We start from the raw sequence: 23,982 nt of genomic DNA on the forward strand, positions 1-23,982 counted from the left end.
CTGCACTCACACTGCACTCACTGGGTGGCAGCCACACTGCACTCACACTGCACTGACTGGGTGACAGCCCCACTGCACTCACACTGCACTCACACTGCACTCACTGGGTGGAGGATGGTGCCCAGAACATTCTGGTTGTGGCAGCTTTCCAGGACGATCTGAACATCTCTCTGCAGCAGTCGCGACTCTGTGAAAAATTTGGCTTCTGCAGCAAAAGGCTCTGGTGTTTCACTGCCATCTGCTTCCCGTCGAAAAGTTGGGCACTAAAGCAAAGGGAGGGAGGTGAGCAGCGCAGCCCAGAGGGGAATGCGGCATCTCGGCCACACTGAGCCCTCCAGAAAGCACAAGCCCCAAGGGACGTCTGAGGGGCGGTCTCAAGTTAGGGTCTTCTAACCCTCTATGAGACATACTGGTAAAAATGAACTGGAAATATCATCATCTTAGACTTCTTGGTAAAAGACGTTAAACTCACATTATTGCGGGGAAAGTAATTTTAAGTACAGTTGAAGATGACCCCTTGTCATGAAAAAAATTTCACCAATACCTAGCTTATGTCAAAAAAAAAAAAAAAAAAAAAATCAAAATGGGTATTTTAAATGGTTAATGCAGTAAATTTTATGAGGTGGAATTGACTTGATTGCACGGGGTTGGCTTTTCGTTTACATTTTTTACCACAATAATCTTTTGACTGAGATATTTTACAGTAAGACAAGGCACACTCAGCCAACCACAGAGTCCCCCATCCCTTCTTCCTAAGTAGACATCCTCAATCTCTCAGCACAGGCTGCTGCAGACAGACCCTGAGGACTAAAAACAAAAGGTGCACCGGATCCACTAAGAACTGCCCACTGTCAATTTAAACCATACATGGATGAAGTACCTCAGGTAACATTAATGACCTTACAGAAATAGGTACTCTGAAGTGCCTAAGGTAGAATAATCTACCTATCACTGAACACCTCAAGCCCTACGCCCAGCCCGCGGTCCTGTGTGGTCTGACCTTGATCCCTGACAGCATGACCGTGACCAGGTAGTAATCTGGGAGGAGCAGAGCCCTGACCACACTGCCGTCCCGCACGTGCTCGATGATAGCTGCATGACAGAAGAAACAGCTTAAGTCATTAGCAAAGTTGTCCCAGATCTAACCACCTTTAACTCGGTTCCTCTCCCTGTAACACCCCGTCTTTCAGAAAGACTCCCTCTGAACCCAGTGGAACACTGGTAGAGCACAAGTGCTCACACAACACCCTCTTCCACAAACTGTTCCTGAGGGATTCAGGTCAGACTGACTGCTGTGTCTTATGAACCTTCTGGATCTCCTGGCTGATACCTAAACTTTGTTACCTGCAAGCAAGGTTGCACACCTGACAACCAGGTGGCTAGCACGTAACCCCAGCAAATACTAAATAACAATAATTAAGGATTGGTGATAGTTTTATTTCACTGACTGTGTAGTTAACAAGGTCTCAAGGTAGGGCTAAAAACTATACAGCATATAAATATATGTGTATGTATATGTACAGTGTATGTACATATTCTACCTTCAAATTTCGGGGATGGTATTCTAAAGAACAGGAAGATCTTCAATGTGCAAATTACCAGCAACTGACTACCCTGCCACAGTAAAGGTCTGGCCTCTGCAGCACTCATGTAATTATAAATCAACACCAGCTGAATTCAAGTTTCCTTCTAAAATACCACGGTGCTGTGTTACCCCTAATGATCTCCCTAGAAACTAAACACATAAAGGAAAGGCTTTCTAGACCTTATACATCTCAAGACACAAAGACAGCAAGCAGAAGGAAATGCCCGAGTCCCATCTGCCTGTTCCCGCCGTCTCACCATTGACAGGCTTCTGGTGGTGCGAGTCCACAAAGTGCCTTGGGTTCTCAATGGTATACTTGAGGTCCCGGATTGTATGGGCACCGTTGCCCTCACTCCACATCCCTTTCTTAGCTGCCTTCGCTTGTTCCTCACATTCTGAAAGCCGGTTCTGCTCGGGGCTGGGACATGAAGAACAAACAAGTGTGGTTAGTGAGTCCACAAACAGAAATGTGAGGCTCTTCCTTGGCGAAGGGTTTCGTCGGCATCTTCTCCCCTTGAGGAGATCAAAGCATCTGCTGCAGATCTGTGGCCGAGGACCCAAGCCTATAACCAGAAAACCACCATGAGTGCAATTTCCAGATTCCACACTAGCTCCCTCAAACAAGAGATTAAACCATAAGAGCATTTAATGAGATGATCCAAAGAACTCCCATCTTGGTACTGCCACCAACAGCGATTACAAGAGAACAAGTCGGTGGCTCAGAGGGGAGCCGCTCCATGGGGTACAGCTTCATTAACCATGCCTGATTCGGGAACTGGAATCCAGGCCCCGCTCAGCAGGACCCAGAGCAGGGAAGATGACTAAGAACCACCCTTCCTCCCTACCATTCTACAAAACAAGGCTGCAGAATGCACAGTGAGTACTGTTATTACAGATAATGTCACCCCAAAACCACTTACACTTTCAGTAAGGCCAGCTAAGCAAAAGCCATTTAAAAATGGAAGACGCCACCTTCATCTGGCAGGAAACCAAACTACAATAAGTCTTTAAGTATGAAAATCTGACAGCTCATACTTGCCCTTTAATGTTAAGTAAATTTGCCCTCACTTTGAAAGGATTGAACCAAGCCCTAGTTGTGACAAATTCATCACAATCACCTTCACTTGCTGCACGTGCAGCTTTTAAATCATTGAAAAGACTTTGAGCTTTTCCTTGCACTAAACTAAGGATAAGAACCGAATGCACTTGTTGCAACCTACCTACGAATTCGACTTAAAGACACAGTTAGGAATGGATCTCATTCCTAATCTGGCGACTGCTCACATATACTTGAGCAGCCTAAGACTCAGTCAATAGAACAAAGCAAGGTGAGAAAACAATATGTCAAATAAATTCCCCCCTCCCCCAACACACACCTGAACTAAGTGGACAGTGAACGGCAAGGCGTCTGCACAATCAGCTGGCACCATCTCAAACACCTGCTTCTATCAACGGCCGTCGGAATACACAGACTCTCCCACTTTCATAAGTAGGGACTTTTCTAAGCTGGAATGCCATACAATTCTCAACCTGAAGTCTTCAACCATCATCACCACCACCACCACCACCCAAAACCACCACCTGTCAGAACTAGATGAAGAAGTGTAGCTCAGGAGACAGAAGCAAACACAGAAACGGAGAAAGGCACCTGGGAGAAAAGAGGAATTGGAACTGCAGGGGAGATTTCTTCATGGAGAGGATATAGTACTGCAGTGGAATTGTTTTAGTCTTCATTCTGGTTGCAAACTGTATTCCAAAAAACATTGCAATGGCAATCATGCCAGCAATTGTCCTTTAGATAAAACATCGGCACACTTCCAAAACCATCACCTGCAACAAATGTCTTCATTCAGCAAATCCCCACATGTGCGCACTCCACTTACAGCCCCAGCAAATGTCCCTCTGCAGTCAGGAAGGCCCACAGAAGTGCTGGTGAGTGACTTGGGCCAGAGCCTATGAAGGCAGGAAGATGGGAAAGCAGCCTGAGCTCACTCCCTTCCTACAGCTACCAAAAACCAAGCCAAACCCACGACTTCGAGTTGATTCCAACACACAGCAACCCTACAGGAACAGAGTAGAATTGTCCCAGAGTTCCCAAAGCTGTAAATCTTTATGGAAGCAGACTGTCACATCTTTCTTCCACAGAGTAGCTGATGGGTTTGAAATGTCAACCTTCTGGTTAGCAGATGAGTGCTTAACCATTGTGCCACCAGGGCTCCTTCTATAGCTACAGCACTCATGTAATATAGCAAGGGCTTAATGATTTCAACAGCATTTTTAACCTCTAAATAACTGATATAGTATAATTATATCACTTTTCAGAGACTAAAGCATTAGTTAAAGCCAGCTGCAATCCATCCTACTAGGAGCCCACACTGGTGAACTGGAACTTGATAGAGATGCTAGTGAATCTCTACATGACTAAACATACCCAACACACTTACTTGCAAGTTCACATTGCCATTAGTGAAACACACACACTTGGGCAGATCTGTAGAACAAAACAGACTTAGAAGGTTTTGGAGAGAAATTTTCCCTGACTTTCAAAGCAAAGCAATCGACGCCTGGTCAGTTTCCCCAGATTTTAAGCTGCAGATTTTGCCTTGTATTCACCTTGCTTTATTTTTCACTGTACTTAGTCTTTATATCTGATATAATCCTGTGTATCTATTTGTTTAATGGTTCATTGTCTCCCCATTAAAATGTTGGCAGAGGCTAAGTCTGTTCACAGCTATATTCTCATTGCCTGGGACAAAGCCTGGCACCTAGGAGGTGCCTGATAACTATTTTGGACTGGATGGATGCCTGGAACTAACTGTGATATAGGACAGAGCCCCAGTAAGTCTTGGGAACACGCAAACAGAACTATAAGGGTGTCGAAGCCTGTTTTTAAAGAAGACACATGCGCGAACCACCACCCTTAAATGGTGAGAGACTTCCTGGATCAGAATAATCCACTCCCGGGCAGGATGTCCTAGAAGCCACGGGTGCATCAAAAGTTACCCATTTTACATCAGGGGTGGGGGTGAAAATGCAGCAAAGCCAATAGAGAGTTGACTACCCAACCTTCCTTGAGCAGCCCAAGCTCTCACAGTGGCTGGAAGGAAACCAGAGGGTCAGAGAATAATGGATACTTACTTATTGGCTCTCATGCTTTCTCGCCGAGTGGCTAAGCCCTCCGCAACCAGAGACTCTGCAATGTTTTCCCCATTGGTGTCTACGGTAAGAAGCAAGGGAGAAAGAGCGAATTAAACCAAGATTCAAAGCTGCCTCCGAGGTGCAACTGGGACCACTCTCACCCTTAGCTCTTCAAGAAGAATGATGTTGCCAGAGAACTGGACAAGGCAGAGATGTAGCACTGAGTTTTTCAGAAAACCTCTTCCCCCAAGATGGGTCTTCAGGAACCAAAGATCTATAAATCTTCTCAGGACTTTGTTTTTCATTTTCTAGCATCTCTCCTGGCCCAAAGGTAATCCCAGGCAACGGAGGAGACTGACAGGAGAGGCAGTCACCTGATGCAGCCTGGAGTGGGAAGGGCATTCCCAGCGGAGACGCAGAGGCCTGGGGCTGAGTACACTCTGGCCCCACCAGCTGGTGACCTCAGAAAACACTGCACCTCCCAGCATCTCAGGTTACTCATCAATAAAATGGGGACAGCGCCTGCCTTGACGGATTTTGTGAGAATTATAATAATAATAATAATAGTATATAATAATAATTGGCACAGTACCAAGCCTGGACCAGGAACTGAAAAAAAAAAAAAAAAAAAAAGGCCAGTGTCTACAGCACATACAATCAAATCCACGGGTTCTTTTAGATAGGCAATGCTAACAGTGTGCACTTAACTACTAAAGGTTGGCACTTCAAACCCACCCAACAGTCACAAGGAAGAAAGGGCTGGTGAACTGCCTCTGTAAAGAATATAGCCAAGGAAACCCTACAGGCAGTTCCACTCTGTAACACACAGGTTCGCCATGAGTTGGAATCGCCAGGACAGCAATGGGTTTGTGTTTGTTGTTTTTTTTAATCACACATTACACCAAGAAGTCCCACTCTCCCCAGCGTGTCCTATTCTCTGCTCCAACCCCAGGGACCCCAAGACAAGCTACACCACCTGACTGACTTTCTCCTACTGTCACAGAGAAACTGAGGGGACAGCACCTAGACTTCCACCACGCACAAGGCCGCCTTCAGAACAGGCAAGAAAAATGAAGTTAAACATAAAACCCAGTTCGACCCGGGCACGCAAGCATTAATTGCGTTTCCATGCTACTGAGCAAGGTTACAGGCTCCGTGTGTTCTCCTGAGTCTCTGCCTGTCAGCCAAAACAATAGAGGAAGACACCTGGGAGGACACTGCCACAAAAAAACCTCTCGTATGGTGGAGAACCAGCGCAGAGATAAACTGAAACACAGCAGGCTGACAGGTGACATCAGCGCAGAATAAAACTGTGTAAGATTTACACTCGGTATACTTCACACCTGCTTCTGCCAGCAATAACCAGTGCACGGGCCTCCCCTCTTGCACCCTAATGCCTTGTCATTAGCATGCCCACATCTCTGCAGAAGACAGTGGAAGCGTCTTTTCTGACCCAGAAATGGCACTGGGAGACTCAAGGTTGAGTGATACGGATTCCTAGAATGCTCAGGTTCTGAGGCTGAGTGCCATCACCTGACCCTTCCCACTGAGGTACCAGCTGAGGCCAGACACCCACACACACAACTGTCTAACACAACTAAACATCAAATTGGTTCTTTCACAGCACCAGAAATTCCAATGAGCAGAAAGTCAAAAGGAAGGATCAACAAAGGGAAGAGAAAAGTTGAGCAGTAAGGTGTGAAGAGATGGGGGTGGGGCGGGGGGGTGAGAATGAGGCCCAGGAACAAAGAAGGTGAGTGGTTACCAAAGCAGCCAATCAACAGCGGACCCAACAGTGCTCAGCCATCTTGGCAACGAGCTCTCTGAAATGGCTATGAGCAGGCCCACTCCTGAATCGTGAGTTCCAATTGCTCCTTCAAAAAGGAAAGAATGCATTCCCTGGGCCTGGTCCTAAAGAAGCAATAAAATGTGGAGATAATACTGAAAAAGGAACTTACAGGCCGAGAGTCTAAGTCTATTACTCATCAAGGTAAGAATCTGATCACGTCACAATTATTTCATCTCACTCCTTCTCACACTGGGGGTGGTATTCAGAGCAGGTGGGTGACTATGTTTTCTCCACAAAGCAGACCCCTAATCATCTCCTCTCCCTGCCACACAAATTCTACGTTACCTCAAATACTGCCATTCTCCCCCATCACAAAAAGAGTGAGTACTTCCAGCCAAACAAAAGACAGGCACAGGAGCTGAATATTTACATTAGGTAGATACACTCCTTGGAGAGAACAATCATGAGAGAATAGAAGGGCTGTCTGTGTATGCACAAGGAGACAGCTCAGGGGGTGGGAGCACGGAGGGAAGGACACAGGGAAGAGGTAACTATGGGGAGGAAGTGGGAGGGGAACTGTTGCATTGTGGGAAATTGTAGTCAATGCCATGAGGCAAAGTGTATGTGAGCTGCTGTATGGAAAGTGAATGTGCTCTGTAAACTTTCACCCAAATCACAATTAAAAAAAAAAAAAGAGTGAGTAGCCACACAACAGGATAAGCATATGAACACTAATTACATGCCAAAGCCACCTCTTTCTTTCATGAGAATTAGTTTTGAGAGTTGATTAAAATACCTGAGTGAAGAAATAAAATGTTAAGAACTATTTCTTTAAAACTGAAAGATTGAGGTAGCATTCCTTCAGTACCTAGTCACTGATCACCAACTATAGGCCAGGTTTTCTTTTAAAGACTATTATGTTAACATAGCAAATAATATCTAATTTGTAATTTTGGCCAGTTTGAAAAACTAATTTTTTTAATTTTAATTGTGAAATTTACAGAGCAAATTCACTTTCCATACAGCAGCTCACATACACTTTGTCTCATGACATTGACTGCAATTTCCCACAGTGCAATAGCTCCCTTCCCACTTCCTCCTCATAGTTTACCTCATCCCTGTGTCCTTCCTTCCCATGCACTCCTGCCCCCCAAGCTGTCTCCTTGTGCATACACAGTCCTTCTACACTCTCATGATTGATCTCTCCAAGAACTGTATCTACCTAATGTAAATGTTCAGCTCATATGCCTATCTTTTGTTTGGCTGGAAGCCACAGGAGTGGGTTCCATTCCAGGCCTCAAGGGCAGCTAGAGGCCATAGTCTCAGGGGCTCCACCAGGCTCCATCAGACCAGCAAACCTGGTCCTGCCTCTGCCCCTTCAATGATTTTGAGTTTTGTTCCACATTGTTCTCCCTCTCTATCCAGGATCTCCTACACAGATCCCCCTCTGAGTAGTTGACAGTGGTAGCCAGGCACCATCTACTTCTGTTCTCATAGTCATATAGGCTGAGGATCACATGGTTTACTAGTTGCTTGGACTAATTGTTTCCATGTGTCTTTGCTTTTCTTCATTCTTCTTTGCTCTGGACGAGGAGAGACTCATCATTGCATCTAGATGGCCACTTGAAAGCTTTTAAGATCCCAGTCGCTACTTGCCAAAGTAGGATGCAGAACAATGTTTTTGTGTAGCATGTTATGCCAATTGAGTTGATGTCCCCTGCAACAATGGTCCCGAGCCCACAGGTCCAACTACTCACTCCCTCTGTGTAGCTGGCTGTGGCCAAGAAGTGACTACAACCTTGTCCCTTGTCAGCTGTACTATATACCTGAGAATTCTTATAGAACATACAAATACACTTGTAGAAACACTGTCTGTCAACCCTATACATGGTCTTGGGCACACTCCCCCTTGCATGTTGTTGTTGTTGTTATGTGCCATCAAGTCGGACTCAACTCATAGCGGCCCCTCCTTGGGTTGCCGAGGTAGTATCACTATGGAAGTAGATTGCCCAACCTTCCTTCTGAGGAGTGGCTGGTGAATATGAACTGCCAGACTTCTGGTTAGCAGTCAAGTGCCTTAGGCACTGTGCTACCAGAGCTCCTCCCCCTTGCACAGACATACCTAATCAGAAAAACTAACTTTTTTTAAAAAATCTTTAAAGAGAATTTTAAATGTCAGCTGCTCTTAACACACGCCATTTGGCCATTTTAGTTGAAGACCAAGGTTATATAAATGAACTCTTAGAGGTGGTCTCTTTACAGAAATATCTGAGCCAGCATTATGAGGTCTCTTGCAGGGTAACAGAAGATTGGCCAGCTGTTAGAGAAGTGAAATTTTTTAGGTAATGAAACCCTTTAACAACTGCAGTTTGAAGATGGTGCACTCCTATCTGGCTGACATTCTCTGTAACCAGTAATCACCCAACAATAATGCATCAGAGTTTTATTTCCTGTGCTTTTTGAATTGAGTAAAAGGCCGATGTATTTTCTTTTCTTACCCTTTTTGAAAAGACTCCACGTATGTCTGAAATTTCCCTCTCCGTCAAGAAGCAGAGACATTGGCAGGAGGCTGACAGAGGAGGTGTTTCTGTGTTGGCAGAAAACTGGACGAGGCCCCTCCCTGGCCACTCCCAGCCCACTTTTCTAAGACTCTACAACCAGAATCCCAGACCCAGAGAATCGTAAGGGGGTGCTGTGTGCCCTGCCATTCTACCCTGCTCACGTCCCCTAAGTATCACCACCCAAGTCAAACTAATTAAAGCTCTGTGACATGAGCTATCAGGAAGGTGATTTTATCAAAGAATCACAGGAAACTTTACAAATATCTGTTCCTAAAATAATGCCAGATGAACAGGATTTGTTTACCTGGGTGCTTTCTTGGGAATGTGCTACCAATTCTTCCAATGTCCTGTTTCTGTTCAAACTCCAGAACCTTACTCTCCCCTCCACCTAACTGAAAAGACCAGAACACCTAGCAGAGCTCTCCAGCCATGCAGCCCAGCTAAGCAACAGACACAAGCATGTGTGCACACACACAAATACATTAACTGACTACAGACTCTGCCCCAGGGCTAGGGGCTGCGCAGGTACTATCTCATTAAACTCTCTCAACAACTTGTACAAAACAGACACAATGGTCTTCATTTTACAAATGAAGAAACTAGGGCTTAGAGAGGTTAAAGAAGGGTACACAGTAGGGGAGCCAGGGCTCTAACCCACAACTGTTGTTGTTGTTGTTGTTGTTATGTGCCGTCGAGTCAGACCCCACTCATAGTGACCCCTCCTTGGGTTTCCAAGGTGGTATCACTATGGAGTAGATTGCCTCATCTTCCTTCCGAGGGGTGGCTGGTGGGTTTGAACCGCCAGCCCTCTGGTTAGCAGTCAAATGCCTTAGGCACTATGCTACCAGAGCTCCTAACCCACAACTAAGCAACTCCAAAACCTGTGTTTCATTCATTCCACTTCAAAACATGTGTCTTGCAAAGAACCACACAAGCCCTAAACAAATCTTCCTTTCCTAGAGTCCTCAGGAAGAGAAGACAGGCTAGACAAAGGAAATAGAAGCTGCAACAGGAAATCCACAGAAACTCCATCAGCATTAGGATCTAGAAGCCCAGAGCCATTGAGTTCTGTGAGCTGATGGCCTAGATATAAGGCAGAACACAAGACTGCCCTCTGTACCTAAACAAAGCTAAGAAAGTAGGCACATGAGTGAACAAGGCAGGAACTGCAGGGCATTCCTCTGCACCTGTGGAAGTATGTGTCATGGGCTGCAGGACCCAAACATTTCCCATCACACCTGCACCCAACTGTCCAAAGCCACCTCCATCTGAAGCCACACTGGCCTTCGCCAGGTGAAAACGGATCTGTAGAGGAACGTGAGATTCGGAGAAGCGAGTCCTCTCCACGCTGGCGCTCACCTTTTCCAAGGTAGATCATGCCGTACTCCCGCCGCCCCTGGGTCGTCTTGTTTTCTATTGTGAAACACACTTCCTTCCCAATCAGCTTCTTGCGAAGGAACTCTCGGGCAGGAAATGCCCAGGGCTGAAAGACAGAACAAATGTGTCATGTGAGAACACTTGGTTCCCGACCACAATCAGCACTTCAGCAACTCCAATTCCTTCTGAGTGCCTACCACACCTGGCCCTGCACTAGGCCCTAAGAAGACAAAAAAGGAAACACACGCAAGGCAGATCTTGTACTCAGGGGACCCTACACAGACCCTAAAAGCAGGCCTGCCGTTTTCCAGACACCGGCTTTCAGTACTTTCTCCCCCAACACTGTCTGTGCAGAGCCATAGCTTACTTTGTGAATAATAACAGCCAGCACTTTTATAGCCACGCCAGGTGTCAGCCACCACTGCAAGTGCTTTATATATATCAACTCTCTCCCTAAAACAGGGAGTCCAGGCTCCAGGAACCCATCTAGTCCAGGGAAAATCATAAATAACAACTCCCACACCTCACTGGCTCGCCTCTTGCCAGTTTACAAAGCACTTTCTCTATTAAACTAGCAGGAGAATCTGGAACCCACTCTCGCCACCGACGGGTAGGGACGGAGTGCTATTATTACAGGGTGGGCCCCGTGCTCAAGGAAGGCCTGCTCATGTCATTTCTCCCACTTTTTTCAAGAACAGCCACAAAGCTGAAAAGGGTAAAATTATTGTTTCCAAAATGCCTCCACCTCTTCTACTTCTACGTCTGCTCTAGTCTGACACTGCACCAATGGACCCACTATGGCCCTCAACGTTGGGAGGACGTCAGTAGCAGCCTCTGATGAGGGATCATCTTGACAATGGTCCTTCTCTCTCACACACCCACAAAATGCAAAGTCAAGTTTCCATGTGATCAAGATCATATGCATAGGGACTGTTCTACCCCACTCCCACCTATCACTTCTAGGAAGGTGAAGACAAAGGGATGTCTCCTCTGAAGAAGCCCCATCACAGTGGCCACTGGCAACTGACAGTCTTGAATTGATTGTCTGCAATTAGCTCAGTGACCCAGGTTTATTAGAACAGAAATGGGGAGAAAGGAGGGAATTTAAATTATAAAATAAAATGCAAAAGATGAGAAGAGAAAGGAGCTATAAGATCTGCATACACTGTCTGCTCTCATCTTTCAAAGCCACAGATCTTGGGGCATCCACAGTGGAGCCAAACAGTAAACTGAGGTTCTGAAAACAAAAGTTCTGGTAACCTTCCCAGTCCACCAAGATGATTCCAAGGAGTCAACAAGCTTTTCCAGAACAAAAACACCCGTGCGAGTCTGAGGAAATCAGAAGCCAATCAAAAGGTGGCAAGTCTACCAATCTACTGGACTGGTATTCACAAAAAGGCTCTTGTTTCATAACGATGTCAACTGTGACCAGTTCTGGGAAGACGTGATTCCAAGCAAAGGCTCTAATGACACCAAAACAAGCTTACAGTCACTTATGCTCTCTCCTCAGAGCAGCAACAAAGCACCCAATCACTCAATGGCAACATGGACTTCACCATATTTTATCCAGTCCCTGCTCCACTCCCTAAAAATGAAAAGAGACACCTATCAACAAAGAGTCTGATGGTTGATAAATGACCGTGATTACCAACCACATCAGAAAAATAGCACTGAACCGATTAACACAGTCTCCTATGCTTTGATTGTATTATCAAGCGACCAACTTAATCTGAAAAGATCCCCAGCTATTGATATACTTAGGATTCAGACTTGACACACTAGTATCTAAAATCCAGGAATACGCTGCTTTCTCTAATACCTTGTATGGTGGTTAAGTTTGTGTGTCAACTCACCTAGGCCTGGTTGAGTGGCTGGGCAGCTGGATATAGTATTCCCCGTGATGAGAATGGCAATCAACTCCATGGCAGAATCTACTGTGAGCAGCTGAGTAGCTGCCTCTGGGTATGTGGTCTGTTTCCTATACATAAGGAGAAGTCTTGGGGAACGGTCTCTAGCATATGGCACACTTGAACCCTGCATGTAGCCGTGTCGTTGTTCAGCAGCCTGCCATGCTCTGCAGACCTTGGGACTTTTAATGGACTTGAATTAATGGCCTGCCATGTGGTTTGGTAACATCGGAACTGTGCCTTTTTACTCATCAACCTTGGGCTCGTCAGCCGCAGCAGCCAGCAGCTGTCTTGAGTGAAGAAAAGCCTCTAGCTTCAGTGGGCCGGGAGCAGGAGGCATAGTTGAAGCCCAAGGCTGAGGGGCTTTAACCCAGCTCCTAGAGCCTGGCACTCTGAACTTGGATGTAATGCCTCCAAACTGTAGGAGAATAAACCCATTTGTTCAGCTATTCCAATTTGTGGTATATTCTTGTCAGAGCAGCACTAGGTAACCAGAGCACCTTGGAAAAGCGCTGGCAAAACAAACACTCCTGAAGGAATATGGCACTGTGGTGAAAATGCATCTATCAAGGGTCAGTTTACATCTAAGCCTCTGTGGGGCAAACCTCTAGTTCCTACCAATCAGGCAGAATTTCTCTAAAAGCTTTAAAGCCTTGCTGAATGAACATCCTTCTCCTAAGACCTCATGTGTTATAGCTGGTCAATGAGAGAAAGCCAAACTGGGGCCTTGAAAAGGACATACACCTAACTCCATAAGAAAACAACATGGAGTTTCTGCCATCTTCCATTCCTAAATCAGCCCTCTCAAGTTGTGCTCCATCCAGAGGTCAGCAAATTCAGTAACTAGATATTCTAGTTACTTACTGCCGCTCTGACAAAAATATACCACAAACGGGATGGCCTTAACAAACAGGAGTTTATTCTTACAATTTAGAGGCTTTAAGTCCAAGTTCAAAGTGCCAGGCTCTAGGGGCTGGGTAAAAGCCCCTCAACCTTGGGATCCAGCTCTGCCTCCTGCTCCCGGCTCACTGGAGCTAGAGGCTTTTCTTCATTCAGACAGCTGCTGGCTGCTGAGGCTGACGAGCCCAAGGTTGACAAGTGAAAAGGCACAGTCCCAATGTTACCAAACCATGCAGCACGCCATTAACTTAAGCCCACTGTAAGTCCCAAGGTCAGCAGAGCATATAAGGCTGCTGAGCAACAACACAGCTACATGCAGGGTCTAAGCATGCCATAGGCTAGAGACCATGCCCAAAGCCTTCTCCTTATATACAGGAAGCAGACCACATACCCAAAGCAGCTACTCAGCTGCTTGTGGTAGATACCACCATGGAGTTGATTGCCAGTCTCATCATGGGGAATACTAGCACCAGCTGCCCAGCCACTCAACCAGGCCCAGCCAAGTTGACACACAAACATAACCATCACACAAGGCAAGATATTCAATAAGAAGAGAGGTAACTCAAAGACTCAGGGAGCTACGCAGGAAAGCAGTTGACTACATCACACCTCACAAGAGCCACGACATACCCTGGGGCAGAATCTTGTGAATGTGAGGCCAGTGCTATTCGAATAATGTGTCCACACAGAGGACAACCAGGCAGAAGACTTCCCCACTTGGAGCCTGCCAGAGCAACTCTGAGAGACAATTACAGGGAATTCTGCTCCAAGCACTTATCAAGTAAGGTCCAGAATGGCCCCAGAGCTCCATCCAGGATGCAAGCGGCCTTTAATGGTTGAGACCTTGCCTCTTCCCTTTAGAACACCTAACAGCAGGCAATCTGGCAGCTTCTCTGTGCTCCGGGACTCAATCAAGGCTATAGCATCTGCCATGTTGAAATGGAACTTTTTATTTCCAGTCTTCTCTTTGGCCCAAGGTTCACTGGGACAAGATTGGACCCCAGAACAATGTAAACCTTAAAGGTAGCTACTTGTATATATGTGACTTAAATGCAGTATTTGCCCTTCCTTCTCTCCTAAGCACCCCACTGGGCCACCTGTGTGTGTAACTAGCCCCCTCTGCTGTCTCTTTGCCACCCCAACCCTCAGAAGCTTCACTGAGTGTAGGACTGTGATGTTCATTTCTATAATTCTCATGAAATCAATACAGAGCTACACACACAGCAGGAGCTCCATATATCTGAGGGAAATAAATATATAATTCCCACACCACCCATCAATGCAGTATGCAGGCTGCCTCGAGTAGCTAGGCAACACTGGGGATTAGCCTGGAACAGGGCAGTGACGGCTGGGGATGGACAGTGGAAGTGCTCTGATTGCCATAGGACTTAGGAGACAGCTGAGTTTCTCTGAAAAGATATCCTGAGGGAAGGCAAGGAATAATCAAGTGAATGAAATTTGGGACAGTGATGCAAAGGGAAGTAAACAAGCAAGAATGTCCTGAATTCGATGTGACTGTGAAAAAAAGAAAAAGAAAGAAACTAGACAACACACTCCGAAACAATGGAAGCCAGACAGAAAGAACCACGCCACATTGCACACTCTACCAGCCTGAGCATCTGCTCAGGGTCTTGTTCTCACTTAACAGCTTCTTCACCACATACCTGCTTGGTGTCAGGCACTGGCTAGACACCAAGGGTACAGAGAAGAGAGATGTGCATGCTGTCCTTGAGAAGAGGAAGCCACGTACACGTGGAATGAAATGCCATGTATGCTGTGACAATGCCAACATGGGTGTGAAGGGGGATGCCAAGTGTTTTCAGAATCAAAACTGATTCCTCAAAGATAGTAGGGGTTGACCAGGCCACACAGCTGAGGAAGGAACTCCCATGGTAGCAGTAGCCTGAGCAAGCTATGAGGAGGCAGGACCTAGGTAGCCAGAAGAAGAGCTGGCCCCTCAGCCTGGTGAGGCTTAGTTCCCAAAGGGACTCGGAAAGAGAAGACTACAAGTCACCTCATAAATGGGCTTGCAGCCCAGGCTTGGCTTGGCAGTTAGGTTTGTCAGAGAGGTGATGAGGAACCACCAAAGTGTCCGGAATAATGCTGAGCAAGGGAATAACTGATGTTTCCAAAAGATCTGGCCGCATATGGAGGATTCAAGGGAAGGAGAGCAAAGGCTAAGTGATCAGCCCAACCTCCCGACACACCACCGAGCTGAGCAGAGAGCGACAGCAGTGGCATCGGGGTAATGGCGTTTCCAGGAGGCAAAACCTACAGACCATGGGGGGTTCAAGCTTTGGGCTTCCAGTCGGCAACACTGGTAACATGCCCCCAAGCAGGTACAACAGCACGGTAAGGAAAAAACAAGACACCAGCAGGTGAGGAGAGCCCGGGCTATGAGGAAGGAGAAAACTGCCTGGGCAAGGGTAGCACCTCAGATACCTCATGTCACAGAGACCTTTGGGGAGTTAGTAGGAAAAACTTAGTAAGACTGAGTTACTCAGGAAAAGAGACAAAAAGCACTACCTTGCCCAAATAGATGGAGCTCTAACACAGTGCTGGGGCCAGATTAGGATGTGGTAGCCTTTCAGCTAGGGTGGTTCTGGAGACGTTTCACTGTCCTGTTACGTGGGATACAGATATTTCAGTACAAGTTCCAGCTCGCCTCATGTTTCTCTGCCCTAGATTCGTATCCACGGAACGGGAAATTAAAACTCAACCCTTCTTTCCTAGAGGCGACACTGCCTCTCCCTTCTGGGAAAATGCCTGGTGATCAGCACCAGCCAGCCCAGGACAAGTCTTCCCTCAGAAACAGTCAATCTGTGACACAACACAAGTGAAAGTAAAAAACTATTCAAAAGGTTGGCTCAAGAAAGGTTAGCATGCAAAAAACGCTGAGAGGGCTTTGACCTTCAGGACATGGTCTACCAGTAGTGGCAGTAGCAGTAATTAACAAATTGCAGTAGTGATTACACAACTAACATTGATTAGGCATTTTACAAGCACATGCCAAGCACTTCGTGCTATCTTGTTTAATCCTCATTAAACAACCCTGAAGTAGACACTATTATTATTCCCAATATTTGTGGTCACTGATGGAAAACTAATGAAAAAGAACTGATTTTGTTCTATTCAGTCATTATTCTGAGAATCTACTTGATCCCTACTGGTAGCAGAATTATGGGTCATTTCTCTTTATTTTTCTGTTTTCTAAATTGTTGCTTCTATAACGTTGCTTCACTATCTCTTAATTCAAAGTATCATATATTACGGGCAAATAAACGAAATCCCCCATTCCAACGAAAGGTCCCCATGAGCTCCTGCTTTTTCTTCTTTGCCTCCCTGGCAGGGAACAGCAGAGGCAACAGCTGAGGAACCAACTTGCCCAACGTTATCAAGCACAACATTGGGGCACCAGACGTAAGCAGAAGCCAGAAATTCTTGCTTCTATAGGCAGTAACTCTAGGAGACATAAGACACTAGCAACATTAGTTGCCTCTGGGAGAAGAATTAGATGTTTTTCTCATATATCTCCTTGAATTTTGAACAGGAGTGAATTAATAACTTATACAAAAAATGGAATTAATAAAAAATTAAAGAAACTCTGCCATAACCAATGGTGACCTCAAATAGCTGAGACCACCTAAGAAATGCTCTAGATTACTGTTCAAGAATGAGGAGTGAAAACACCAAAAAACCCAAGAGGGTCTCTCAGCCTTCAGGGAAGGGTATGAGCAAAAGCCCTGAGACTGTGATTACTGCTAAAGGGAATGAAAACATGAACAGGTGCAAGCCCCCAGGAGACTAGCAGTCATCAGTCCTGTGATATAGTCTTAAAATTGCTATAATATGGAGGAACCTTGAAAACATCATACTAAATGAAGTCAGTCAGTCACAAAAGGACAAATGTTGTATGCTTCCATTTATATAAATGACCTAGAATAACCAAATGTATAGAGACCCCAAGTGTATCAGGGTCACCAGCGGTGGGAGGGGTAAAGGGTGCTTAAGGGAAACTGAGACTCTGTTAAGGGTGACAGAAAAGTCTGGAGATGGCTAATGGTGATGGTTGAACAACATGATAAATATAATTAGGGCACTGAATTGTCCGTGTAAAAAAGGTTTAAATGGTAACTGTTTGGTTACATATATATTTGTTGTTGGGTGCTGCTGAGCCAATTTTGAGTCAAAAAAAAAAGAAAAAAAAAAAAAAAATCACATCAGTCAGGGAAGTGATTGGTAGGGCAGGCCCCAGCCTCAGGACGATGTCAGGAATCACCCACCTCGTCAGGGGTATCTTTAGCATCAGGCTGTGTGGCAGCTGCCCGGCGAGCAAGGTTCCCGGCGCGGATGTTGCTCAGGTTGATCTGCCTCTCGGGAGGAGGCCCTCCACGAGGCTGCCCTCGGACAATGATGGCACACCCTGACAGGACCTACGGGGGGGAAAAGGAGAGTGAAAATTAGATCCAGAGGTAATACCACCATCCTGTAGGACAGGCACTGCTGCTTCCCCAACATCTAGAGCAGTACCAGGAACCTCACAGGAGGTATCTGTTGAATGACTGGGTGAACAAGAACTAAATGAAAAGGATGGTTTTAGGGGAGAATTTTAGAAGAGAAATACCTACATAAAATCTTGGGCCAGATTCTGAAAGGACGGACTCAAAAACATAAGAATAAACGACAGAGAAGTCATAAGATACGTAGACTGCTTGGGGTGGAGAGGCATATGAGACCTGGGCATCAGTGACCTTTGTAATTTCATCCCGGCAAGAATTTGTGTTCTTTTCAATCATTGAGATATTAATATTATCCCTCCACACATTCCAGGAGTCCCGGGTGATGCAAACAGTTAACACTCGGCTTCCTACGGTCGAAGGTTTGGATCAACTCAGAAGTGCCTTGGAAAAAGGGCCTAGAGAGCTACTTCCAAAAACTCACTCATCGGAAACCCTCGGGAGCACAATTGGACTGTGACACACATGGAGTCACCGTGAGTCAGAACGGACTTGGGGCTAACCCTAACAGCGGAAACGCTAAGCAAGGGGGAGCAGAGGAAGAAGCCCCTAGCCATCACCCAGGAGGAGTGAGCACGGCCAGGGCGAACGTACAAGCTGCAGTCAGAGCCCAGTGGTGATGCCTCACGTGGACAGGACTCAAAGTTCAGGCAAAGGGAGAAACACAGAAGTAAAGCAGAAACCCAGATGATTTCAAAGGAAGACTCTGCTAAGCATCTTAAAGGCTTCAAGCTCAGCAGCTGCCTTCATGTCTCTAATCAAAGGTGCCAGGCACAGAACTTGCAATTGTGAAGAGACACTGAAGCTCACTGACATTTAATTTTAAAATAATTGCAGGGGAGAAGAAGGGAAGATTTCTAGTGGGAGAAGGAAGGAAGGGGTGTACAGAAAACTGGCAACCACTACCCAAGGTTTCACACATCATCTGATCAGTGAGATAAGGTGCTACGAGCAGGTGAGCTCAAGCACCACCTTCATCAGATCTGAAAGACTCGATTCCATGCTTCAAAATAAGGAACCACTGAATAGTTAGTAGATGGAAGGCTGCAGGGCTCTGCCAGCATAGAACTCTGGGGCAGACAAGACCAGGAAGTTCTCCGTAAAGGCAGCTGAGTCAAAGGGAGAACGGAAGGAACGTTAAGAGACACCACTCCTACATACACCCATTTAGCTGATAGATACTTCTCCCTCATCACACTCCACTTTAAATAAAGCTCTACAATGTGAAATATTAGTATAAACATGAGTTCATTTAAACCTCTATGTACATGTTAAAGGAGCTCTGGTGGTGCAGTGGTTAAAGCACTCAGCTGCTAACTAAAAGGTCACCAGTTCAAACCCACCAGCTGCTCTGCAGGAGAAAGCTGTGGCAGTCTGCATCTGTAAAGGTTGACAGCCTTGGAAACCCTATGGGGCAGTTCTACTCTGTCCCACAGGATCACCATGAGTCAAAATTGACTCAATGGCAGCGTGCCTGGTGTTTTCTGGGGTACATGTTAAGGAGTAAGAAAAGTGAACAACTGAGTAACCACCACCCAAGTCAAGAACACGATCAAGGCCCAAACTTCAGGTTCCTGCGTCCTGTCCATCTGCAGCATTCTCTTCACCCCAACATTACCCTGACCACCGCAATGACCCCTCCTTTGCTCTGCTGTACAGTTTGCCATCTATGTATACACCCCTGCGCAATATGGTATGGCTCTCCCTATTTCTGAACTCTACATAAATGGAGTCATACTGCATATCCCCACCAGTGACTTGCTTCTTTTGCTCACTTTTTTGTTTCATTTTGTTCTGGTGAAACTTCTTGAAGAGTCTGAGCGAAGTAAAGTGAAGCATGTTAAAGTGAAACAGTTTACTCATGTTCACTGCTGTATAGTATTCCATTTTATTATCTTCATACAATGGAATACTCTACTATTTATTTGGGATCTACTTTAGTTACCCATTCATCTACCTTTTTATGGAAACTCTGTCCAACAGATACACACATTCCAATTAAAAAAAATAACTGGTGTTCTAATTAATGCCTTGGTATGCCCAGTATCTTAAATCCACACCTTGGCCTAAATAGCTCCACTCTGGCTACCCCATCTCACAACACACACACACACACACACACACACACACACACGACTATCTTCCTAATATAGAGGTTCTGCTTTTTTTTCTTCTGATCAAGCATTATCAGCAATTAAACTCAGCAATTTCCAACCAAACAATCTTCCTACCAGTCTCCACTGCAAACCCATGGCCTAGGCATCATTCTAAAAAGCCAGGCTCTCCCACAAAGCAAAGCCAGGGAAACAAGCCACCAGACAGATGCCTGAAGTTCCTGAAATGAGAAGGGCCCCAGCAGCCTAAAAAGCTCTTTGCTTTACCAGAGAAAAGGAACAGAGTTTGGATCTGACTGGCTTAGACTCAATTCTTCTTCACAAGTGTCAGGAACAAAGCACACAAGAACACAGACAACACTGTGAGCACTTGCACTTAATCCACTCATGCCACGTCCCACGCAGGCAAGGAGAGTGGGCTGATGGGACCAACAGCACAACCGCCCCAGGGCCTGCCCCTCCACGTCAGGCAAGTTTTCATAAAGCGGCACAGCACTCTCAGGAGACCCAGGATGGGGGTGCTTAACCAGTAAGCAAGGTATGCACAGGCTTACTTGTGCTTACTTACTAATCCGCAGTGAACAATTTCATCTGGGTTTTACCACGTCAGAGGTGGTGAAACCCAGCAGAAATCGTTCACCATAGATTAACGGGGAAGCACAATTAAGCTGGTGCGTGCCTTGCTTATTGGGTCATTTGTCCCTGCTCAGGCAGGACCTCCTGGTAAACTCAGTTGCAAAAACTCATTTACAAGAAAACTTACCTTGGCTGACCAAGGTAAACTCTGATAAGTAAGCAATGGCCCAACCCAGGAAATCATCCTTACTCCTCGCCTGAAAAGAGTCATTGAAGAGCTCAAGGATAGAGTGACAGGTGAGAAGAACTCCCTTTTTCCCCAAAACATCACAAAAGTGGTGCCTCTAGGGCTTCTGTCTGCTAAAGATCCCCAGGGGGCAATGGGTCTGTAACTATTGTCCTGGCCCCATTAAGGGTTTTGGCAAGCACTTGTGCAGAGTAACTGTGCAGAATTCCTCTGTACTTGCTCTCCTCTCCCAAGTGAGAGGACCAAGTGAGGACTACTGTCAGAAGTTCTGAGCATTTACTGCACTGAATACGCCATTCAGACAACAGTCAAGGTTTGAAAGAATGTTAGAGAGGTGATTTTTTTCTTTCAGGCTGCTGTACACCTTTTAGACTGCTGAGTTACAGATTCAAACGGCATCTCAATCCAGCCATCCAAGCAACAAGAAGAACCTCTCATTGTGGCTGGCACTGCTGTCCCTTTTCCTCCAAGAGGACACAACTGCCACGTGGGCATCCTTCCCCCACACCTCCCACCCTCGAGCGGCCATGGCCTTGAAAGCTGTTGGGGAGAGGTAGGAAAATGCCAACGGTTAAGCACTTGACTAACTAAAAGGTTTGCAGCTCAAACCTACTCAGAGAAGCCTCAGAATAAAGGCCTGGCAATCTGTGTCTGAAAGGTCACAGCCCTGAAAACGCTATGGAGTTCTACCCTGCACACATGGGGTCGCCATGCATCAGAACCACCTCAACGAAAACTGGTTAGATGTGTGCTTTAGTAGACAAGTACAGAAGGAAGAACTCACTTCCCTCCCATGTATAAGAACTGAAATATTTCAAAACACATTTCACCTCCCATTTGCTATCTCCATCTCATCTTTCAAGCACTATTAAACTCCCTCCCTCCCCATCTTACTTGTCAACAGTCTTTACTCCAAGTCCTTCCTCAGTAACAGTATTTTAAGTGGCCTTCCCTTATCTAAGTTTCTTATCAAATAAAGCCAAGAAAAAAATAGTTTCTGGGGGCTGGGGGGAAATACCTACCATTCCAATAGGTAAAATATGAAAAAGCCCAAGGGTCTATATATCAGACTTAACATATCTCATATCCATAACCTGGGCAAGTCATTTTCAGTCTCTAAAAGACCTGCTATCTAAGTTGATTATTTTATCATGTTATTCATTGACTGATTCATTCCCTCTCTTACTGATTTAACACAAACATATTGAGTACCCACTACACACCAGGCATTGTTTTAGGCACAAAATTTCTGGTTTTAGGGAGCTGACATTCTAGTGGGAGAAGATAGACCAACAAGAATCACAGTACAGAAGGAAAATACATGGCTTATTTATCAGAATTGTAATGTCTAAAGGATAATGTTAAGATTGAGAGGAAACTGTCACGGGTAATTGTTCTGCCAAAGCTGTACTACTGATTCATGTTGCAAACTTTCATGGATAAGGTAATTATCCTTAATTGCTAATTTATAGGGCATAGCAAGCAAGTCATATGGTAACTGCTTTATCCAATTATATAATAAAATGACACATTCCAGAAAAACCATCTTAGTCCTACCTGATATGGCAGGAGATTTGTGAAAACAGCTGTCACAATGAGTCAGTTTGATTGAGATTATGGATTAGGCATTTCTCAGCTCTGCCAATAAAGGTTGCAGAGGGACACTGTGATTCAGAGGACCTGGCTTCAGGGCACAACCTGGATGGTAACAAAGGCTGAAATCAGCCAGCTGAGAAGAAAGACAGGGCTCAAACTGTTCAAAACCCACTTACAGGTTTACTGGGAGATTTACCTACAATGAACACTTCATGGGCAGCCACTAGAATGTTGCACAGCAACGGAAATACCACCTTAAATCATCACTAGATTCTGATAAATGATGTGGTATGTGTTTAACTCTTAAACTCCCAGGACACTGATACCAGGAAACAGAACTTTTCTCACCCAAAACCTATTGTTGTTGTTGTTGTTGTTGTTATGTGCCGTCGAGTCAGACCCGACTCACAGCAACCCCTCCTCGGGGTTCCAAGGCAGTATCACTACGGAAGTAGATTGCCCCATCTTCCTTCTGAGGAGTGGCTGGTGGGTTTGAACCGCCAGCCTTCTGGTTAGCAGTCAAGTGCCTTAGGCACTACGCTACCAGAGATCCCCACCCAAAACCTAGCCATACTATATTTAGAACAAAGAAACTGACAATATAGAGATTTCCAAATATGTCAACAAAGCTAGTATTTTTTCCCAGCCCAAGAGCAAAAATCATGTTGGCCTGAGAACAGAATCTCACTAGCTTGCACAAAGGACCGGCTTGACAAGTAGAAAAGTATCTGCCAATATGAAGACCTGATACACTACTCAATATAAAGATGAAGTCAACCACCAGCTGAACACTAACACATTACAAAAAGACGACCCAAAACAAGCCCACACATTACGGTCAACTGATTTTCAGTAAGGGTTCCAAGACAACTGAACAGGGGAAATAGCACTCTTTCAACAAAAGGTGCTCGGACAACTGGATAGCCACATGCAAAAAGAATGAAGCAGGACCCTTACTTCACACTTCACACAAAAATTAACTTGAAATGGAGGAGAGATCTAATTATAAGAGCTAAAACTATAAAACTCTTAGAAGAAAACATAGGTTTACGTCACTGTGTCCTTGGATTAAGCCAATGGTTTCTTAGATAAGACAGCAAAGGCACAACCAACTTTGCACTTTAAAAGACATCATCAAGATTTGGGTGAAGAGAAGGGCAATGTGCCAAATGTGAGTGATCAATATAGTGGCACTAAGAAAGAGAAAGACAGAGAGAGGTACATGGGAAGTACAGACAACAAATATGAACCCTTTTGCACATATAGTATGGCGTTGTCAGTGAAAGCAAACATGGGTATATGGGTGGATAGATGGGTGGATAGATGGGTGGATAGATGGGTGGACAGGCTGAACTATTAGGATGCCTATGAAGTGGGGAGCATACCCAAGAACATATATAGGGTTGGCAGACAATGATCCTATAACTTTATGTGTATGATCTGAATTCCCAGGTATACAGTGGAGCTGACAAGGGGCAAGATTGTAGTCACTGCTTGGCCACAGCCAGCTACCCAGAGGGACTAAGTAGTCGAACCTGTGGGCTCGGGACCATAGTCACAGAGGACATCAAGCTCAACTGGCATAACATACTACACAAAACATTGTTCTACCTCCTACTATGGCGAGTAGCAACTGGGATCTTAAAAGCTTGCAAGCTGCCATCTAGATGCAATG

At 45.5% G+C, this 23,982-nt stretch overlaps 1 protein-coding gene across 1 annotated transcript in view; it reads right to left on the reverse strand.

Moving 5' to 3' along the window:
* Positions 1–23,982, reverse strand: part of SND1 (staphylococcal nuclease and tudor domain containing 1) — a 573,924-nt gene that overhangs the window by 518,659 nt on the left and 31,283 nt on the right. The window contains exons 2-7 of the mRNA XM_007946735.2: positions 17,541–17,690; positions 10,433–10,556; positions 4,724–4,802; positions 1,843–2,003; positions 1,001–1,092; positions 105–263 (exon numbers count right to left, since the gene is read on the reverse strand). Of these exons, the coding sequence (XP_007944926.1) occupies positions 105–263; positions 1,001–1,092; positions 1,843–2,003; positions 4,724–4,802; positions 10,433–10,556; positions 17,541–17,690 (765 nt within the window). The remainder of the gene's footprint in view (positions 1–104; positions 264–1,000; positions 1,093–1,842; positions 2,004–4,723; positions 4,803–10,432; positions 10,557–17,540; positions 17,691–23,982) is intronic.

The sequence above is a fragment of the Orycteropus afer genome, unplaced genomic scaffold (genome assembly GCF_000298275.1).
Source record: "Orycteropus afer afer isolate SDZICR_OR568_19922 unplaced genomic scaffold, OryAfe1.0 scaffold00170, whole genome shotgun sequence".
In the NCBI taxonomy this organism is placed as follows: Eukaryota; Metazoa; Chordata; class Mammalia; order Tubulidentata; family Orycteropodidae; genus Orycteropus; species Orycteropus afer.